General features: G+C 36.5%; 1 protein-coding gene across 4 annotated transcripts in view; it reads left to right on the top strand.

The window, feature by feature from the left end:
- ACTR2 (ARP2 actin-related protein 2 homolog (yeast)) overlaps nt 1–22,574 on the top strand; it is a 49,022-nt gene that overhangs the window by 15,146 nt on the left and 11,302 nt on the right. Inside the window, exons 3-8 of one of the 4 annotated variants that reach the window (XM_014532064.1) lie at nt 1,781–1,795; nt 5,183–5,398; nt 9,853–9,925; nt 14,716–14,852; nt 16,452–16,601; nt 19,113–19,258. In XM_014532064.1, the coding sequence (XP_014387550.1) occupies nt 1,781–1,795; nt 5,183–5,398; nt 9,853–9,925; nt 14,716–14,852; nt 16,452–16,601; nt 19,113–19,258 (737 nt within the window). Of the gene's footprint in view, nt 1–1,777; nt 1,796–5,182; nt 5,399–9,852; nt 9,926–14,715; nt 14,853–16,451; nt 16,602–19,112; nt 19,259–22,574 lie in introns of all 4 variants that reach the window. The other 3 variants (XM_014532067.1, XM_014532065.1, XM_014532066.1) reach the window with 3 other exon arrangements.

Raw genomic sequence — 22,574 nt, 5'->3', positions numbered from 1 at the left:
CTTTTCATGTTCTCATGGCCTGATCCCCCTACATTTTTATATAGTTAGTCAGGAAAACACAGGGTGTAAATCTTATTGTTTCCTTTTCTCACTAATGTAATAACTGGTTTCCATGATGTGCAGGAGGAAGTGTACAAGTCTTTATGTGGTCTTGCATTATTACCTTACCAGAAAGAGAAAAGAGGGAAGGTTATCATTCCCTACTCACTGTACCTGACACTAGAGACTCAGCATTAAGGATGATGGATTTTTCTCCCATATTAAAGGGATTGGAAATCAAATGGGAGTTATGATATTGTAGAAGAAAAAAAGAAACAGATCAACCAAAAGGGCTGTTGTCACCAATTGACTTCAATTCTTCAGGTGGCGTAGGGGTCAGGTTATACAAAATGCAGTAGAATTTAGGGGCTCTTTCACTGAATTATTTGTGAAGAAGCTAGCATTGTTGGTCTTATCTGGACAGTCTTTGGCAAGACTTCAGTGAACTATTAAGATTATGAGTCACTTGAAACATGAGTTAGGGCGAACCTCTTTGGGACATTTGTTTGAACTTTCTAGTAAGGTGGTAATAGGCAGTAGAGATTTGCTACTTGGTAGCTCTCTGCTCTTGGGATTAGAGTTGAATTAGCAATGAATAAAAATATAAATTGAAACTTAGGTTCTTGTTAATTTCTTAAAGACTTAAAATAGTGAATTATTCTGGCCTCTTATTATTTTACGGATAGTCATCTTGAGTGTCCCACTCAAGATGAGTGTTTTCATTTTAGGGTCTTTTCTTTTGGGAAATTTATGGGATTCCTTATTCTCTTTTTGTGAATTTTTGTTCTGATTGAATTCGATCTTAAGTAGACTTTGACTTAAAATTTAATTAATAATAGTGAGAAGGATAAATTTTTAAATGGAGTGGAAAGTCTATTCAGAAGGATAAATTTTTAAATGGAGTGGAAAGTCTATTCAGTATCAGGTTTGTAAAAAAGAATTTTTTAATGTACTTTATGGATATTAACAGTTTTGAGGTATTAAGATATATCACATATAGCCATTTTTATTCTTCAACATAGGCACAAATTTTAGCTCCCATTTTCTTGCCTTTTTTTTTTTACCCCCCTCCCCCATTTTCTTGCTTTTTAAGGCCAACTGATAGAAATGAAACTAGTCAATATACTAATGAGATATTTTTTACTAAGGAATTCCCCAATAGCATTGCTTGTATGGTTTGCCATTCTGTGTTCTGTTGGCTCAGTACTGTTCAATCTGCTTATTAGTCTTTTAAGTCTTTCAAGTTAAATTGTTCTTCCAGTAAAAAACAGAAACCTATAAAATTTAACTTGACTGCTGGAGCTTGGAAAAACAACCCTAACCTTATCCTCTGCTTACCCAGCTACACCTTCCCTGTTATCATTTATTTTCCTTAATTAAGGTTCTTAAATTCAGTAATGAATTTAAAGAAACTTAACTTTTTGGAATTCCTCTGTCTAGTGCATTGACTTAGACTTTTTGTGTCTTGTTAGCTAAAATGTGGTGGTAGACTAAAAAAAAACAAAACCTGGAAATTTAAATTGTTTAATGAGTTAATTTTCATTCAGAAGTAATAACTTTCCTTGTTAATTTGGCCCTAATTATTAACTCCGTAAAATATAGTGGTACTGCATCTGACCTCAACCTAATTGTTCTCTATTGCTTGTATGTTTTAAAAATTTCAGTGAGGATTTTATTTAGGCCTTTTCTGACTCTTACTTCTACCTTCTCTCTCTTCACCTTTCTTGACCTGTTGAAGTAGAATAACAAAAAGATGGTAAGTGAGGTTACACACATGCTCTCTGTTTGTTTTCCACTTTTGCTTGGTGGGAAAGTAGTTATTGTTTTGTGTTCCTTTAGTATTGGGGAGGGGGGTAGTTCCATATTTTAATTTTAAGTACTTTGATCCTGTACTTTCCTGATTGCATACAATGGACCAAACCAGAACTGATTTACTAACATAGTTTTGAATTGTTTTTCTTGTGTTTCTTATAGATGAATGTTATAATTAAAATGGAATGTGGTGTGCATAATATTAGAAACCAAGTAGTTTTTTATAGGATATGTGTGATCCAAAAGATTGGGGTGAAGTTGTTACATTTGGATAAATTCACTATATTGATCAATGTCAAATTGAACATTGCCCATCATACATAGCTTGTATATATATTTGCATCCAGTACAGTATCATGTGTTTTTAATAAACAGTAAAATCTTAATATGCAAATGAAATATAGATAGTAAAGAGTAGGGAAATTCCTATACTATCCTTATTGACGAGCAGATTTTATAACATCTGAGGGGAAATAAGTACACGGTGAGTCTTATCAGACTTTTCCATAAACAACAGGTTTCTCCCTAAGTAAACGTGGCACCTTTTTCTTTTGAACTAGAAGCTTCTGGGTACATCCCAGACAATTTACTCTTTCATTGTGTTTTTTCAGTGGTAGTCTAAATGCTTCTGTAGTAGGTTGTTTTCAAATTTGTTTTTTAATATTTGTAAGCAGCTTTGACAAAGATGAATGATAGGCATTTCTAGTGATATATATTTTAACTAGTAGCAGTAACTTCGTGGAGTTTTCTTTTGATTAAGCAAAAACATTTGAAAGTGGAAATTCTTATATTTATCCTAAATAAAAGATCATGCCTTTTCTTAATATCCTAAGAAAATTTGAGAGGCTATTTGTAGAGAACTGTAGACTTAATTTCATAAATATTTTTAAAGGAAATTCCTTATAGGAACTTAATTGTGGTTTTAAAGTGTTTTTGCTCTATTTTTCAATTTGAGGTGACATTGTTCAAATGATTCTTGGCAAATATAACCTATATTGCTTGCTTCTCATAATATATAAATGCTTTTTAAACAGCATCTCTGAACAGTTACTATAATTTTTCATTCTTTCAGGTAATAGGTGATGGTTTAGGCTTGAGGTCCATTAATGAGGTGGGTGGTAAAAATCTGAGGTCTGATCTGATCGCTTATAACTTGGTTCTGAGGTATGAGGGCAAGCTTGATAAAACTCCTAAAATTTTTGGTTTTTGGAAGGAGAAATGTTCTAAGGAAAATTATATGTTTAGGATTTGGATAAATTTAGGTAGCTTGAGATACTCAAATTTTAAACTAACCTAATAAGTTAAAACTTGTTTTCTTCCACTTTAAATGTTGTCTTTGTTCAGAGGGATGGTAAGATACTTGATGCCAGACATTTCTTTCAGTTAGTCTTGTAGAGTATGTATTTCCTAGATGTAGATACACGAGGCTTTTATTTTAGTTGGCATTGGGTCTGACATACTTAAGCTCCTATTCTTGCATGGAATGAAAATCAATATTCTGATAAAATTTGTTGAATGTATTGTGAATGTATATTGATTTATGTAAATTATCTAATTATCTAGTGTAGTACCTTGTACAACACAAAGATATATTCTAAAGGAAAGTAAGTAACAAAATTGTGTATTAAATTATATTTGTTAATGGCCAAAAGTAATATAAGCACTTACAGGTATAAATATCTCCCTTAACATTTTATTAAGAAGTGTTTAAAATATACAGCAAAGTTGAAAAAATTTTATAGTAAAGTCCATACACCCATCACTTAGATCCTGACATTAACATTTGCTATAATATCACATATTTATCCATCTATCCATTCATCAGTCTGTCTTGCTTTTTGATGTATTTCAAAGTATCGGTATACTTCACCCTAAATAATTCAACATACCCATGTAATTAAGTAGAGTTCACAAATATAGGGTTTTAGTGTTGAATTTTCCTATCAGATGATGCTAAATAGTTAATATTGAAGTCATTTGAATATTAAGTTGTGTTAAATTAACTTTATAAAATACTAGTTGCGATACATAAGTTTTAGAGAACATTTCTAGGACCTGCTTTAACTCTCCCCTCCCTTTTTGTTTTTGCTTCAATGGATTTTGCAGAAAGCTTTTGGAAGGTCTCTGCAAAATCATGTTTTTACCTCTGATCCTTAAAAAAATTACTTTTAAACGTTTTAAACTCATATACACAAGTTGTCTTCCAAAAATGTATACATACTTTGAATAATCATAAAGGCAGTGTTTATTATTCTTAAAAGAAAAAAACATCAATTGAGCTATCAGCTATTAAAATATGTATACATTTTGGGGGGACACCCTGTATATTTAAACCTCTGTTTTAAGACTTTAATTTTGCTGTTTCTTTTATTTTCCCCATGTTTTAAACTTAAGGTATTATAGCATATAGTTGCTATGTCTGATGCTAGTTTTTAAAAAATTCGTCAGTACATGTAGAAATTAGGATTATTTAATATCTTGATTAGCTGATTTCTAAAATAAGTTTAAGTTCTAGGACATCATTAACTTTCTTATACATACAAAATTTGGCTTTTCAAATGTGGGTCATCTTAAATATGCTCTCATTGGAGACAAGACTTGTGAGTATTCTGCTTCATGTGTCATAATTTTCTAGTCTTACACTTAAAGATAAAAAACGTTGCTCATGAGATAATTTTAAACAACTGTTCCCCTGTGTCTTATTTTTTTGTATATCTACAAATTTTAATTACTCTTGATGAGGCCTGTATAGAAACTTAATTCTAATTCGGACATGTAGGTAGAAGTTTGTAAAATTTACAAGTTATATGGTGCATATATGCTTTATTGTAGTGTAAAAAGAATCGTTTTTTTGCTTCTTTCATTATGCTTTATAATACTTGTCATTTTGATATTTAGTACAAAGAAATGTGCTGCATGCATTGAGCATTTTTCTGCCAGTTTTTTCCCCCTGATGTGCTATTTCACATATCACAGGCCTTATTTTTTGAATATTTGAGCAAAAGAAACAGATGAAACCTCATACAAAACCCTCCAAAATATGAAAATATGGGGTTTATTTGTGCTAATGCCCTTCTTTTGGAAACATATGTATTAAAGGTAAGGTCATTTTATTGATTTAAACCACATTGTATATAAAAATGTATTAAAGTTGGTAAGGCATTGTTCTTGAAATAAAAGATTTTTAACTTGTGGAATGAAATACTTAATCTGAATATGCGAGAAAGATTAAAGTTATTCCAAAATTCAACCAAAATATGAGAATATAATTTTCTGAAGGTATTTTATGCAAAATTTGATTGGTCTTAAGCTTTGATATTATAATTTTTAGGATCTTATGGTTGGTGATGAGGCAAGTGAATTACGCTCAATGTTAGAAGTTAACTACCCTATGGAAAATGGCATAGTTCGAAATTGGGATGACATGAAACACCTGTGGGACTATACATTTGGACCAGAGAAACTTAACATAGATACCAGAAATTGTAAAATCTTACTCACAGAACCTCCTATGAACCCAACCAAAAACAGAGAGAAGATTGTAGAGGTAAGTTTTTAGATAGAATGTATAATGTATGTATTTCTGTATTTGTTTGTTTTTTCTTTCTAAAAATGTTCTTTCTTTTATCCTACCGTTGTTGTTAAAGATAAAGGGAATAAAAATAATTGTTTTCCCCCATATCCTGTTTACTGAGCACCTAACTATATGCTAGTCATTATTTCTAAGTAGGCTATGTTGGTAAATGAAACAAAATTTTGCCACCATGGAGCTTCCATTCTAGAAGGGCAAAACACACACACACACACACACACACACACACACACAAAAGTGACTTAATTGAATGGTTTGTGAGAAGATAATAGATGCTAAAGGGGAAAAAGAGCAGATTAAGGGAGATGGGGAGTGGGGGAAGGTTGCATTTGTACATAGGATGTGGTAGTGGCCCTGTGTGAGAAGGTGATGTTTAAACAAAGACAAATTAAGAGAGTTGGCCAGGATATGTGGGGAAGAGCATTTCAGTCAGACAAAGGGAGGAGTCAGAATAAAGGTCTTAGAGTGAGTGTAAGCCTAGCATATTAAAGGGTCAACTAAGAAGCCAGTGTGCAAGAGCAACAGGAGAGTAGGTCAAAGAAGTAAAAGGGCCAGATTATCTAGGACCCTGTAGGCTCTTTTTCTTTCTTTCTTTTTTTTTTTTTTTTAGTACATTTTATTGATTTCAGAGAGGAAGGGAGAGGGAGAGAGAGAGAGAGAGCTAGAAACATGAATGATGAGAAAGAATCACTGATCAGCTGCCTTCTGCACGCCCCCTACTGGAGATGGAGCCCGCAACCTGGGCACCCATGACTGGAATCGAACCCGGGACCCTTCAGTCCGCAGGCCAACGCTCTGTCTACTCAGCCAGACCAGTTAGGGCAACCTTGTAGGCTCTTAAAGGAAATTAGACTTTTACTTCAAGTAAAATGAAGGGCTATTACAGGGAAGGGACTTGTTCAGATTTAGGTTTTTGTGGCTGCTGTGTTGAGTAGATTATAAGGAGGCAAGGGTGGAAGAGAGGCCTGTTTGGAGACTTTTTCAACTATCTTTGCAAAAGATAATCATTATTAGGATTGGGGTAATAGCAGTGAAGTAATGAGAAGTGGCCAGATTGTGAATCTATTTTGAAGGTTGGGCCCAGAATTTTCTGATGCATTACATATGGGTAAGAGAGGGTATGGCGCCAAAGGTTTTGACTTGAACAACTGGAAGGATGGGTTAGGATTGGGGGTGGGGGCAGAGATGGATCAGGAGTTTCATTTTGGACATATTAGGTCCTCATTAGACATCTAAGCAAAAATGTCAAATAGATTGTTCTATAAAATAAGATCAGGTCAAGAGAAAAGTGTGAGGTTGAGGGTTTAAACTTAGGAGTCATCAGGTCATAATATGGCTCACCAACGAAGTGAGAGTAGACAGTAGTCCACAGGCTTAGGACCTGGGAGACAGGAGGAACAATTGAAATGAGATTGAAAAGGTTACTGAGCTAAACAGTCACAGAGAGTAAGAATTCTACATTCTTAGTTTAGATAAGTATCTTCTCAAGGTTGTCTTTCATTTTGTTATATATGAGGTAGAAACTTTTAATAACTTAGTATTTTAGTAGCTTTCAGTTACTACTTAATGTAAATATTTTGTATTCTGTCTGTGTTTAGATGTTGATGGAAAATTGGGAAGGGTTTTAAAAGAGATTGTTTTTACACAATATTTTTTAAGTCTAGATTAAAACTCAGTTTTTGTAGTAAGTGTTTTAAAAATGTGAGATCGTGGTTTTAGGTACAGAATCCATATCATTCCTTATGGTTCATAGGTTTTAATTCTTTTTTTCTCTTAGCTACCCCTAAAACTGAAAAATGGGTTTTATTGTATTAGTTCATATTTTAATTTTATTTTATACTTTCTGAATGATTTACAACCACTAATATTTTTGTGATGGATAAGTGGTCATTTGTAATTGCTATTTATTTTTAGCAACACATTACAAAATCAGATTGTAGAAATATTTTTGCATTAAAAGATTTCTGCACACAGAAACCTATTTAGGAAAGCAACATGATGTCTGAATGAAAAACAAATTTTCTTTCGGAGAAAAAGGGAGATGACATTATACCTGGATTCCTTTGCATATGAAATTTCTGACTGAAGTTTTGGGCCTCATCAAAAGGATATCAAGTCTAACTCATGTAATACTTTAAACCAGTGGTCGGCAAACTCATTAGTCAACAGATCCAAATATCAACAGTACAACGATTGAAATTTCTTTTGAGAGCCAAACTTTTTAAACTTAAACTATATAGGTAGGTACATTGCTATTAACTTAACTAGAGGCCTGGAGCACGACATTCGTGCACTGTGGAGCGAGGGGGGGCGCCTCAGCCTGGCCTGCGCCCTCTTGCAGTCCGGGACTCCTCAGGGGATGTCCGCCTGCCGCGGAGGCGGGAGAGGCAGCCCAGCTTCTGGCTGAGTGGCGCTTCCCCTGTGGGAGTCCACTGACCATCAGGGGGCAGCTCCTGCGTCGAGCGTCTGCCCCCTGGTGGTCAGTGTGTGTCATAGCCACCAGTCGTTCTGCCGTTCAGTTGATTTGCGTATAAGTGTTTTATTATATAGGATATGTGTGCAAAAATGCCATGAGTTGGTTTCACAGTGCTTTAAGGTCTCACCTTACTTTTTATCTTTTTATTTTTACTTGAGAGTGCAAATTTGGCTATGAGTAATAATGCCCTACTTTAATCTCATCCAGAATGTTGGTTTTAGTACAAGTGCTTTTTAATGGCCTTATAAATAAAAACAAGTTCTAACAGACTTTCAGGTTGATAAATGCAAGCCCTCTTCCATTTTCATCCCTGTGAAGGGGGATTAAAGGATGATGGAATAGAGTACTAGTTAGAATATCTAATTGCTAACTGATAAGGATGCGTTTCAGAGTTGTAAAATTTAAATTCTATATAGTGAATGTGGTCAGTTGTAAAATTTCTAAATATCTAGATATTCAGAGTGGTAGTCAGCCCCTACTAGTTAAGGCAGCGGTTCTCAACCTGTGGGTCTCGACCCCTTTGGGGGTTGAATGACCCTTTCACAGGGGTCGCCTAACCCCATCGGAAAACACATAATTACATATTGTTTTTGTGATTAATCACTATGCTTTAATTATGTTCAATTTGTAACAATGAAAATACATCCTGCATATCAGATATTTACATTACGATTCATAACTGTAGCAAAATTAGTTATGAAGTAGCAACGAAAATAATTTTATGGTTGGGGGTCACCACAACATGAGGAACTGTATTAAAGGGTCACGGCATTAGGAAGGTTGAGAACCACTGAGTTAAGGAATGCTCAGTATAGAAGACCGAAAAAAGTCCTGCCAACATTATTCCCAGCCAACCTGGACTTCAGGGAATGAGCATGGTTTCGACTAGAGAGGACACTAGGAAACTCCTTCTTCCTCCAATGTATTCAGCTGAGTGGAGCTACAGCCTTGGCTCAGGTAGGGAGTGTGGGCTCAGCAGTAGCTAGGCAGTTCTGTATCTGCCAACATTCAGGAATTGCTGCATTATTTTTTGCCTTCCTGTCCTGATATTTAAAAAAAAAAAGTGTGTATGTATATATATATATATATATATATATTATTATTATTATTATTTTTTTTTTTTTACAGAGAGGAAGGGAGAGGGATAGAGAGTTAGAAACATTGATGAGAGAGAAACATCGATCAGCTGCCTCTTGCACACCCCCTACTGGGGATGTGCCCGCAACCAAGGTACATGCCCTTGACTGGAATCGAGCCTGGGACCCTTCAGTCCGGAGGCCGATGCTCAATCCACTGAGCCAAACTGGTTAGGGCTAAAAAATATATTTTGATGGATTTCACAGAGGGAGAGGGAGAGGCATAGAAGCATCAAGGATAAGAATCATTGATAAAAAATAAATCATTGGTCAGCTGCCTCCAACAAGTCCCTCCCTACTGGGGATCGAGCCCCCAACCCAGTCAGGGCACTGCCTCTGTTGGGGAATTGAACAGTGACCTCCTGGTTCATAGGTTGATGCTCAAGCACTGAGCCATATCAGCTGGGCTCTGCTCTACTATTTTACTGACACTTTTTTTCTTTTAAACTGCTGGAGGTAGTTTGTCTTTGAATTAAAAAAATATTTCCCTTAAAGGACATCAATTAAGAAAGGCTTGTTCAAATGTAAAATGCTTTCTTTTACTCTAATTAGCCATTAAAGAAAACATTCCGAAATCTTTGCTTTGTAGCACTTATGAAATGCTTGGGGACTCAGTATATATCCAAAAACCTGTCCCTAAAATTGGAGCTCTGACAGCAGAAGTTAATCGACGCAAAGAGCGCTAAAGTAAATGGAGGACTCTTTTAAGTTTCTTGGTTCTATTTTGGCCAAAAACATAATTAGAATATGTAACTTCTAAATACAATTGTTTTTTTTTCTTTCCTTTGCATTTTCAGGTAATGTTTGAAACTTACCAGTTTTCTGGTGTGTATGTAGCCATCCAAGCTGTTCTGACTTTGTATGCTCAAGGTAGGTGAAGCTTAACTTTTAGAATAATCGATTCAGCAGATATTTATTATGTTTTATGTCAAAGGAATTTGATTTTTCAATAAGTTGTAAATCCAGAAAAGCACAGCATTTATATATTTATTTAGTTATTTTAAATATTTTCAGTTTTTAAAAATTGTCAAATAAAATACATTTTACTTTCCTAAGTAAAAAAAGATTTCTCAATTTTTAAAAAAGTACTATGTTCCCTTTTTAGGTTATTTTGAAGTAAAAATTTTTTATGCAGTGGAGAATGAATATGGAATTTGGCTTCAGAATTGGTAGATTAAAAAAAAAAAAGTAGATCTAAAAACATTAGTATAGCCCGGCTGGCATGGCTCAGTGGTTGAGCGTCAACCTATGAACCAGGAGGTCATGGGTTTGATTCCCAGTCAGGGCACATGCCCAGGTTGCAGGCTCGATCCCCAGTGTGAGGCGTGCAGGAGGTAACCTATCAATGATTCTCTCTCATCATTGATGTTTCTATCTTTCTATCCCTCTCCCTTCTTCTCTGAAATAAAGAAAAAGATATTAAAGTAAATAAATAAATAAAGATTAATACAAAATACAAAAGCATGCTTGTCAGATACATAATAAATACAAAGAAGAAGGTAGACATTTGGGAGTACTTTCCTAACTTTTGAGATGTAGATTTAATGGAGGGGGCTACTATGTTTTCTTGGGACTGCCATTAGTACCTGCCTTCCTATCTATTGGGAATAAAATATTGGTTATGTCGTGGAGAATTCTTTATATTCTGATGGTCTCATTAAGGATTGTGGGGCTGTCAGATAGGTGCCACAGAGTCTGTGAGGTACTTGAAATATAAAATTCTAGTCTATCTGGGAAAAAGATATAGAAACAGATAATTTTGATTCAGCACACTAGAGAAGGTTTCTGAAGGAGGTGACACCTGAGCTAAGTAAGTCTCAAGCCCTAGCACTTAAGCAGCAGTGAGTATGATCTAGTACAGTGATGGCGAACCTTTTGAGCTCGACGTGTCAGCATTTTGAAAAACCCTAACTTAACTCTGGTGCCGTGTCACATACAGAAATTTTTTGATATTTGCAACCATAGTAAAACAAAGACTTACATTTTTGATATTTATTTTATACTAGAGGCCCGGTGCACAAAAATTTGTGCACTTGGGGGCGGGGGGGGGGGTGTCCCTCAGCCCTGCCTGTGCCCTCTCGCAGTCTGGGACCCCTCGGGAGATGTCCACCTGCTGGCTTAGGCCCTCTCCCCAGGGGATCGGGCCTAAGCTGGCAGTCAGACATCCCTCTGGCAGCCCGGGAGCCCTCAGGGGATGTCCACTTGCCAGTGGGGAGCAGGCCTAAGCTTCAGTCGGACATCCTTAGTGCTGCTGAGGAGGCAGGAGAGGCTCCCACCACCATCGTTGTGCTGGCAGCTGGCAGCCTGGCTTGTGGCTGAGCAGAGCTCCCCCTTGGGAGCGCACTGACTGCCAGGGGGCAGCTCCTGCATTGAGCATTTGCCCCCTGGTTGTCAGTGTGTGTCATAGTGACTAGTCATTCCCAGTCGTTCTGCTGTTAGGGTCAATTTGCATATTACCCTTTTATTATATAGGATAGAGGCCTGGTGCACGGGTGGGGGCCGGCTGGTTTGCCCTGAAGGGTGTCCCGGATCAGGGTAGGGGTCCCGCTGGGGTGCCTGGCCAGCCTGGGTGAGGGGCTGATGGCTGTTTGCAGGCTGGCCAAGCCCCCCAGTGGGGACCCTTATCCCATGGGGGTGTGGCCATCCTGGGTGAGGGGCTGAGGGCTGTTTTCAGGCTGGCCACACCCCCTGGCAACCCAAGCTCCCAGCGTCTCCTTTTTTTCTTTTTTTGTTCTGGGATTTATCTATCTTCTATAATTAAAACTTTGTAGCCTTGAGTGGAGCCCAGGGGCGGCCAGGGCAGGCGGGAAGCTTGGCTTCCTCCATCGCCAGGGGCAACCCAAGCCTCCTGCTCGCTCCAGCTCCGTGGCCACCATCTTAGTAGTTGGGTTAATTTGCATACTCTCTCCTGATGGGCTGGTGGGTGTGGCTTGTGGGCGTGGCTTGAGCGCAGCGGAGGGACGGTTAATTTGCATGTTTCTCTTATTATATAGGATATTTAAATGCCATTTAACAAAGAAAAATCAACCAAAAAATTGAGTTTGCGTGTCACCTCTGACACGCGTGTCATAGGTTCGCCATCACTGATCTAGTACTTAGAAAACACACTTTAATATTAAGGTGAACCATCTGACTCTACATGTGGATTAGTAAAAATCACCATGTAAAAAACACATACTGGGTTTTTTAAAGCTGTCTTTATTACTACATATAGATACTTAGAAAATACTTAGAGGAACTAAGTGTGGCATGTACTTTAACACTCTGTTGTGTAGAGGATAAGGCAGTAGAGTAAACTAGACTGGTCTCCTTGCCTTTAAAGCAATTACAGTCCAGCTATGAGTAGTTTCTCCTTTGAAGAAGGAATCAAAATTCACTTTCTGCCTGGCTGGTGTGACTCTGTGGTTGAGTATTGACCTATGAACCAGGAGGTCACAGTTCGATTCCCGGTCAGAGCACATGCCTGGGTTGGGGGCTCAATTTCCAGTAGGGGGGTGCAGAAGGCAGCAGATCAGTGATTCTCTCTCATCCTTGATATTTCTCTCTTTCTCCCTCTCCCTTCCTCTCTGAAATCAATTTTTTAAATTAATTTGTTACTTTACAAGGAGTGATTATCTGCATGTAGGTAATTTTGTTTCATTAAAATAAAATAAATTTCAGAATTTATTTTAGAAAATAATTTGGAAAAAAATAGATATAATTTTTTTTAATCTAAGCTTTGAAACTGGTGATTATAGTTCTAGTTCTGCTGAAATGGAATTTTTGTTTGACTTGTACTTGAATAAAATTGACCTTAACAGATTTTTCTAGCAATATTCATAAATTTATTTTCATCCAATGAGAAGTTATCCTCTCTTAATTCCTGATATTTAACTATTTTTGTTTAACTGTTGAATATTTAATTTGAGAAATGATAATCTAGCAATGATAATCAAAAGAACTCAAGCCATAGTAAAATTCTCCTTCTAAAGAACTTGTTTAGTGCTACTAGTTTCAAAAAAGGGTAGGGAGAAGCATTGAGAACCATGAACGAAGGTGTTTATTTTAAATTGATATTTGAGAGAGAGAGACAGAAACATTGATTTGTTGTTCCACTTATTTATGCATTCATTGGTTGATTCTTGTATGTGCCCTGACCAGGAATCAAACCTGCAACCTTGGTGTATTGGGACGATTCTCTAACCAACTTAGCTGCCCGGCCAGGGCCCATGGAAGGTTTTTTGAATAAGAGAGGTGGTGACATGGTGATTTAGGGAGGTATGTTTGACCTCATGTACAGACAGGAGTGAAGGGAATAAGTGGAATTAGAGAATTTGGGCTGGAGATTAGAGTGGTCAGGGAAGGTATAAACGAAAAGATAGGTACTGGATTAAGTCTTAAAAGATCTCATCGAAATTGAGGTTGAAAAAATACATAATCCAATGACAAAAGGGTCACTGAAAATGGGTCAAATGTGTACAGGGAAAGAAAGACCAGTATGCAAGCTGGTGCGAGTGGTAGGAAACAAGGTGAGGTGGTATGGGAAGGCCTATTTGGAAAATAAACGTAAATACCTGCTGTAATTAATATTACTGGTAGTATTTTTGAATTATTGATGTTGTGGATGCCTTTCTATTTTTTGAAATGGAAAGTTTCTTAAGAGAATGCAACGTTAAAAGGCTGTATATGATTGTCATGAAGCTTAGAATATCAAGGAAAAACAAATTATTATGTTAGCTTCAAAAGGAGGTGGTTTGAATAAATGTATTTAAAGACAAATCATTACAATTAGATACTATAATGCACGCAAGTTTAAATTGATAAGAAAAGGAGAGAGCCGAGAGCCTATTCGGGAATGGGAAAATGGTAAAGGAATGCTTAAGCACGTTACAGATAATGCACATTCTGGTTAAAAAATATTTTTTTTAATAATTAGAAAATGGTTTGGGGTTTTTTTGGGGGGGTTCCCCCCAGATTAATGCTGGTGCAAAAGGCAAAACACTAACTTTTGCAGCCATTTATATTTTTAAATAGCACAAAGGAGAAACAAGGCAGCTTCTTTGCTGTTCTTTTATTATAAGGTTTAATTGACATTGTCTTTCTGGTTTCTGGTGAATACTTGAGGTTACCTTTGACTAACCAAGATCACTTGTTCTCAGATTTCTAGCTAATAGCAGGAATTTTCCCGAAACAGCACAATTTGAATATATTATATGGAAAAAATAATAATACAGACTATATTGTTTCAACGCGTTCACGATCCACTTGTGTAGTATTTACCTTCCACATCGCTTTTCACAAAAGTTATTCAATATATTTTAGAAAATTTTACTTGAGGGGAATTCAGAGATGAAGATTAAGTTGGAAAGAAAAATAAAGAATTGCACTGAGCATTAAGAACGTGTTTTTCAGTCCTACGTCTCAGGATCGGTTTTCCCCCCATTTCTTGGGGTAATATATGATTAGACTAAAATTCTCAGAAGCGGTATGTGAGAGAATACCAACTTTAGTGTCTGTATTAGGAACACACTTTAAAGTAAATAATAAAGAAATGCTGGCTTCTAGACCATTATGATTGGTGAAGTTTCTAGTTTGGCTTTTATACTAATAGTTGGAATTTTCTGGCTTTGATTTTTCTGATTTGGCTTTACTGTACTTAAAACCTCATGTTTCTTACACAGGCTTATTGACTGGAGTAGTGGTGGACTCTGGAGATGGTGTAACTCACATTTGCCCAGTTTATGAAGGCTTTTCTCTCCCTCACCTTACCAGAAGACTGGATATTGCTGGGAGGGATATTACCAGATATCTTATCAAGGTAAGCAAAAGACGATGTCCTAGAAATTAGATTTGTAGTTTGACTTAACACAAAATTGAATGTATCATCTCAGGATTCTAGCAAATCTTCTGCATCATTAGTAAAATGGCCCAGTTGCTCCATTATCCATATAAAAATCCATGAGATTTATAGACGAGATCTCTGGTATACTAATGAGAATATGTTATTTCATTATATAATTATGTTTGCTATTCTTGAGGAAGGGATAGAGAGGTATTTAAAAGATGGAAGATACCATAAAACTGCCTTGAACAACTTAGGCAGCCTTTTCTGCCATAAAACCTTACTTTGAACAGATATATATCAAAGCTATGATCTTGCTTGGGTTGACTATTCTTGTCCTTCCCCATAAAACACATCTATAGCAAAGTAATATTTGATTAAAAATAGGGCCCAGATGTGCCTGACTTTAATATTTAGTAATTTTCATGGAATATATCTAGTTTTCAGTGTTTGCTATTTTAAAGTTTACTTCTTACTGTAATTAGTTATAATTTTCTTTAAAATATTGCTGGAGAAAGTATATGAGGTCACTGTTTGGAGGCATGAGTACTATTTTAATGTTTAAAAAAAAAATGGTTAGAGTATTATCTGTACCAGAATTCTGTAGTTAGTGTATCTCCTCTGGGTCAGTGGCTCTCAACCCGGGACGGTGCTGTCCTACAGAGGCATTTTGCGATGCCTGGAGACATGTTTTGGATGTTACAACTGCAGGAGTGCTATTAAACATCCTGTAATGAACAGGGCATCCTATAATGAACAGTCCCCACAACAAAACACTATAATGTCCAAAATGTGTATGGTGATGTCTGTGCAATAAATTGGGTTGCATTGAGTCTTCATCTTGACATTGGGTTTCTTTAGTCTCAGAATAATAATGAGGTGAGGCTAGGTTAATGAGAGTTATAATACACTCATTCTAGGCCAAAGTTCTGTCTTAGGGTAACCACCAAAGGAATTTCCAAGGGTGTTACACAAAGATTAGGGGATTTGTTTTTTAGAGGTTTTTATGAAAAGTCCAGTTGTGTTTATATGCATATTATGTTTTTATTGTTTTGTTTTTTTCCTATTAGCAGGTTGAGTTCTTTCCCCCCACCCCCATTTGTTTAACATGCTATTGTCCATCTGTTGTGTCAGACATTATATTAGAAGCTAGAGATAAAATTTTCTAAGACCCAGAGATATCATGAATATGGTATTGAGTAAATTGCAGACAATAGGAATTTGTGACTAAAATAATATTTATTTACTAATAGACTTAATGTTTACCAAAACTATCTAAACATTAGTACTCAAACAGTACTCTTTCTTAAAACTAGCTTGTTTAACTAGCTTGTTTTACCTGTTATTCATGAACTTTTGATTCTGTTACTCTGAAGCTTCTCTGCAAAAGTGAAATAAATTCTTCTATGGTAAAGTAATGTCCCTGTTTCTGAAATACTCAGTAAGATCTTAGGATCCACTGCCTATTGCATTTGTTATTGATGTGACATACTTAGTGAGCAATAACAGCTTTTACAGAGTTGAACTCATTCAGATTAATTGTGAATTTACTGCCATTTTTTGTGTGTGTGTCAGCTGCTTCTGTTGCGAGGATACGCCTTCAACCATTCTGCTGATTTTGAAACAGTTCGAATGATTAAAGAAAAATTGTGTTATGTGGGTTATAATATTGAGCAAGAGCAGAAACTGGCCTTAGAAACCACAGTATTAGTTGAATCTTACACAGTAAGTATTTCCAGTGTTTTAAAATGAATAACCATGGTTATTGGTGTGTGCTTAAAGAGGTTTTCTTGGAATGCAGTTTCTTAATGAGATGTTGAAAACAAATGTGAACTTGAAATTATAACAGTGAGACTTAGAACTTTGTTACAGTTTATATGAGGGGATTTGCTCCTACCTGATTTTTTTGTTGTTGTTGCTAATCCTCACATGAGGATATTTTTTCCATTGATTTTTTTAAACAGCAGAAGGGATGGGGAGAGACAGAGAGAAAGAGACACATAGATTGGTTGCCTCCTGCACGTCCCCTGACCAGGGCCAGAGATTGAGCCTGCAACTGATGTATGTGCCTTTGACTGAAATCGAACCCGGGATCAAACCCGGGATCCTTTAGTCCTTGGGACAATGCTCCAACCACTGAGCCAAACCGGCTAGGACTGTACCTGAATTTTTAATGTATTGCTATCTTAATTCTGTCGTATGCATCTGGGTATCAAATGCTTCCAGATCTCATCTTTGATCTAATTATTACTAAAAGGAAGTAGAATAATAGTCTGTAAAAACAAGTATTCTTAAACCATTTGATTCATGTAAGCTCTGTATATCCCAAATATATACAAAATAGTCATTTTAAAAATAAGTATACATTTTTATGAGTTATATTGTCTTATTTTTAAAGATACAGATCCAAATGGTAATGTAATACTGTGTGATTTAATGGCCCTGGGGATTCTTTCCTGAAGCTTTCTTGATAGTCCCTCTAGATTTATAACTTCATCTATCTGCCTTGTTTGGAAGAACGTGGCATGAGACAAAGGATGAGGGACCAAGACTGTACGACATGTTTTATTAATTTCCTCCTTTCTCAAAGAATTTGGGGCAGGTTATAAAAATATGTACGACAGGAAAGAAACAGCAAACTGATAAGTGAAGAGGGATCTGGGTGAACAAATAAAGGATAGAGTAAGATTTGATGCAAAGAAATGGGAACCATAGCATCTTAACAGTTCCTGGGGGTAGGTAGTTCCTAGAGTAGGTGGCTCCAGTGTGCCAGTAGCCAGAGTGTCCAGAGAAGTCACACCATCAAAGAGGCTAGAAATGTAAAGTACAGAGATTTTGCTAAAAACAGTCTCTGCCATGTGACGTTTTTCTAGGTATTTCGGGTGATATCATATGGTTTTTTAAATTCACCTGGTGGTTTTGTTTATTTTTCTAAGGGTAAATGTTTGGATCAGTATCTTTTTTCTTTTTAAGACATTTGATACAATTTATAAAAAGATAATTCTGGAGTTTTTGAAAACTGATTGTTTTGCATATATCTGTAAACAGTTACAGCAAACATGGAGTAAATGTTTAAAAGGACTTGCTCTGTGTGAATTTGTTGTATTGGAAAAGTCAATTTTGGAATCTGAATATAATTATTGTAATTATTATAAATTAAATACACTGTGAGAAATGTCAATGTAAAACTAATTCTGTTATCTCATAAAGAATTCATTAAGCCCTAACCGGTTTGCCTCAGTGGATAGAGCATCGGCCTGTGGACTGAAGGGTCCCAGGTTCGATCCCGGTCAAGGGCATGTACCTTGGTTGCAGGTACATCCCCAGTGGGGAGTGTGCAGGAGGCAGCTGATCGATGTTTCTCTCTCATCGATGTTTCTAATTCTCTATCCCTCTCCCTTCCTCTCTGTGAAAAATCAATAAAATATATTTTTAAAAAAATTCATTAAATACCAGTATACACAAGCACGCTTGTTACTTAGGTCCATCCAATGAATTATGAGGTGATGTAAGAGAGGGAGTTTTTCTTTAACATTTCTCATTTAATTAAATATAAACAAGATGTGACTTAACTCTTCTTCGCTTAAATTAATATTTCGTCATTATCATTTAAAATTTAATAGGACCTAATAAGTAGGATACAAAAGAACTGCCTAATAAAAAATAGTCTAGATCAGTATTCCTTAAACTTTTTGATCATAAAGTAATTTTGGGATTAAATAATTTGACAGAAGTTTCACACATGATATAAAGTGTTTTGATAAAATAAGTTTCACAGAGTAATTATTTGGTGAAAGAAATTATTTAAAATTTTTAATTGAATCTGTTTATGCTACATGGTAAAAATATTTATAAAATTACAAATGTGTTAATAAGAGAAGCACATTGATACCAGGTATAATTCAAGAGCAATGGTTGATAATGCTGCCTGTTTATGCTTAGCTGAACACCAATGGAACATCCTGTACTCACGCATTGGTGATTTCTCCACGAAATTCCTGATCCTTGGGGCAAGGCATACCATTTTTAAAAGCAGAATAGAGTATGGTAATAAAAACAGTTATCTAACAATATTTTGTTTTACTTTTTTTTCTCTTTTAAAAATGTATTTTGGGAGAAATATGTTGCTGATAATGATTTTGGCTATAAAACATGTGTTTAAAAGTACTCCTGTTCTGGAGAACACTGGAAGATTTTTTAATCTTTTGCTAACACTTGGTTGATCTTGGTTTCTAGCTCCCAGATGGCCGCATTATCAAAGTCGGTGGAGAGAGATTTGAAGCACCAGAAGCTTTATTTCAGCCTCACTTGATCAATGTTGAGGGAGTGGGTGTTGCTGAATTGCTTTTTAACACAATCCAGGCTGCTGACATTGATACCAGGTATGTTAGAAATGGTGGTTTCAAAGTTATTTATCAGAAATAGAAATAGATGGAATATACATAGTTGGAATGACCAAGTTGCCTATTGTCTCACTCATGTTTGTTTGTTGTTGTTGTTTTTTAATATATTTTATTGATTTTTTACAGAGAGGAAGGGAGAGGGATAGAGAGTCAGAAACATTTATGAGAGAGAAACATCAATCAGCTGCCTCCTGCACACCTCCCACCAGGGATGTGCCCGCAACCAAGGTACATGCCCCTGACCGGAACCGAACCTGGGACCCTTCAGTCCTCAGGCCGACGCTCTATCCACTGAGCCAAACCGGTTAGGGCTCACTCATGTTTTTTAAATAAATAAGGCAAAATAATTTTTTGATAGGGTGGTATTTGATGTTTACCACATTGTATCATTGTGTCTCAGAAGTCATTTTAAACTGTATTTTGAAATAATATAAACCTGAAAAGTTGCTAGGATAATAAAGAGAACTCGTTCATACTCTATCCATTTTACTGATGTTCTACTGTACATGCTTGCTTTATTATCCCCTCTCTCTTTTTTCTGGAGCTATTTGAGAGGATGAATGTTAAGTCCTCTATACTTCTTAATATTCACTTTGTAGTTTCTAAAAACAAAAATATTCCCTTATACAGCCACAGTGTAATTATCAGATACAGGAGATTGATTACTAATAAATAATTTTTATATGTTTATTTATTTACTAGAGGCCCAATGCACAAAATTCATGCAAGAGTAGGCCTTCCTCACCCCCGGGCTGCTGGCACCAGCTTCCCTCCGGCACCCAGGACCCAGGCTTCTCTCCGACCCGCCAGCAGGCACCCCACCTGGGACCTGGGCTTCCCTCACAGCCCCGGCTTCATCCAGAAGGGATGTCTGGTCTAATTAGCATATTACGCTTTTATTATTATAGATGAATCCTCACCTGAGGATTTTTTTTTTCTAGTTTTAGAGAGTGGAAGGGAGGGAAGTGGGGGAGGGGAGGAGCAAAAGAGAGAAACATTGATGTGAGAGAGACAGATCAATTGGTTGCCTCCTGCATGCGCCCTCACAGGGCTGCAGGATTGAACTTGCAACCCAGGCACATGCCCTTGATCAGGAATTGAACCTGAGACCTTCGTTGCACTGAGCCACACCATCCAGGGCATTACTGATAAATACTTAAATCTACCAGATTTCAGTTTCATCCACTATCCTAATAATGTCCTTTATACAGTTTTTCTTTTCTCCAGTAAAGGAGTAAATGTAGGATCACACATTGTATTTAGTTGACACAATTCCTAGACACTTTTTATCTGCTACCAGTCCTCAGTTTTTCATGATATTGACATCTTTGCAGAGTACAGGCCAATTATTTTAGAGAATTTTTTCTCAATTTGGGTTTGAATGATTTCTCATGATTGGATTCAGGTTACAGATTTTGGGCAAAAATACTGCATATGTATGTGATGTGTCCTTCTCAGGGCATCACATCTAGAGACGATGTCTGTTCCGTATTGGTGATGTTAGTGTCGAGCTCTTAATGACGTTTTCTCTTTGCTCCACTGTATAGATGTCTTGTTTTTTTCTTTCCTAATTTATAAGTAATTTGTGGGAAAATACATTGAGATTTTGTAAATCTCCTGTTCTTCACCAAACTGCCCTCCACCCTTTTTAGCACATATTGATGATTCTTGCCTAAATCCATTTTTATTTTTAAATATATTTTTATTGATTTTCAGAGAGAAGGAGAGATAGAAACATCAATGAGAGAGAATCATTGATCGGCTGCCTCCTGCACACCCCACACTGGGGTTCAAGCCTGCAACTGGGGCATGTGCCCTGACTTGAATCGAACTCTGGACCCTTCAGTCCACAGGCCAACACTCTATCCACTGAGCCAAACCGGCTAGGGCTCCATTTTTGTGATTATTGCAAGAAGGTGATTTTCTAATTCCATCATTCCTTCTGTATTTATTAGTTAGCATTCTAGCAAAAGGAAGTGCTTTTCCTTCTCCCTCTTTGTTTGTTCATTGTCAGTATGGATTCACAATTTTCTTCTCCAGTGGATTATAATTTATTACTGTCTTTACTTTGCTGCTCAAATTGTTCCTGATTTGACCAATGAGAGCACCTTCAAGCAGGCTCCTGTGTCCTTTGATGTGCTTCCATCTTTTTAGCACATTCTATTTGGGGGCACAGGATATTCCTGGCTCATCTTTAATTTTGTTTTTTGAATAAGTAGAACCTTAACAATATAGTCAAAACTACATTAAAAAGTATATGTATAAGTAGTACTCTCCCACCCCGTTTCCCACCCTAGTCCTCTCCTCCCTTCTATAGTAAACAGTTTCATCAGTTTCAGGTTCACCCTTTCTGTGGTTCTTGTTTTCTCTTACACAAAAGGTAGTAAGTATACTATAAGTACTCTTGCACTTTGCCTTTTTTTTTTTTTGCTTATTATATCCTAAACAATCCTATACCATTTCCTAGAGATAGTCTTCATTCTTTTTTCCAGTTGCATTCTTTTTTTCAGTGTATACATACCACGGTTTATTCAGTGAATCTTAGTCATTTAGGTAGACTCCAGTATTGTGTTGACACATAAAGCTGCAATAATAACCTTGTACACATTATGTTTTTGTAGTTTGGGGCATGTATATTCTGAAAATATTTCTAGAGGGGGAATTTTTGGCTCAAAGGCTAAGTGGTTGTAGTTTGTTATTGCTCATTTCCACTAGAAATACACAAAGGCACCTGTGTCCCCACAGCTTGTTCAAGTTTGTCAACTCTTACTTTTATGCTGGTTTGAGGAGTGAGAAATGATAACTCAGTGTAGTTTTAATTTGCATCTCCCTTAGGAGTGAAATTGAACATACAGTGGGGCCTTGACTTACAAGTGTCCCGACTAACGAGTTTTTCGAGATATGAGCCGTCTCTCGGCCGATTTTTTGCTTTGAGTTGCGAGCTAAAATTTGGGTTATGAGCCAGCTTCAGATACCCCACTGCTAGTTGGCGCAGCGAATGTCACAGTGAACGCCACAGTGAATGCCACAACATCAGCCCAGCATCACGTGTCTCACTCGTTCACTTTTTGATTTGACATACGAGTAATTTGAGTTAGGGGCTCCGTCACGGAACGAATTAAACTCGTAAGTCAAGGCCCCACTGTCATTTTTCTATGTTTAGGGCCATTTTTATATCTTTCTCTGATGAATTATCTGTTCATGGCTTTTGCCTGTTCTATAGAATTTTTTTTTAATATATTTTTTTATTGATTAAGATATTACATATGTGTCCTTATACCCACGTTACCCCCTA

This window comes from Myotis brandtii, unplaced genomic scaffold (genome assembly GCF_000412655.1).
Source record: "Myotis brandtii unplaced genomic scaffold, ASM41265v1 scaffold84, whole genome shotgun sequence".
Classification (NCBI taxonomy): Eukaryota; Metazoa; Chordata; class Mammalia; order Chiroptera; family Vespertilionidae; genus Myotis; species Myotis brandtii.
The sequence above is the reverse complement of the archived record's forward strand: the minus strand, read 5'-3'. Positions and strand labels throughout refer to the sequence as shown.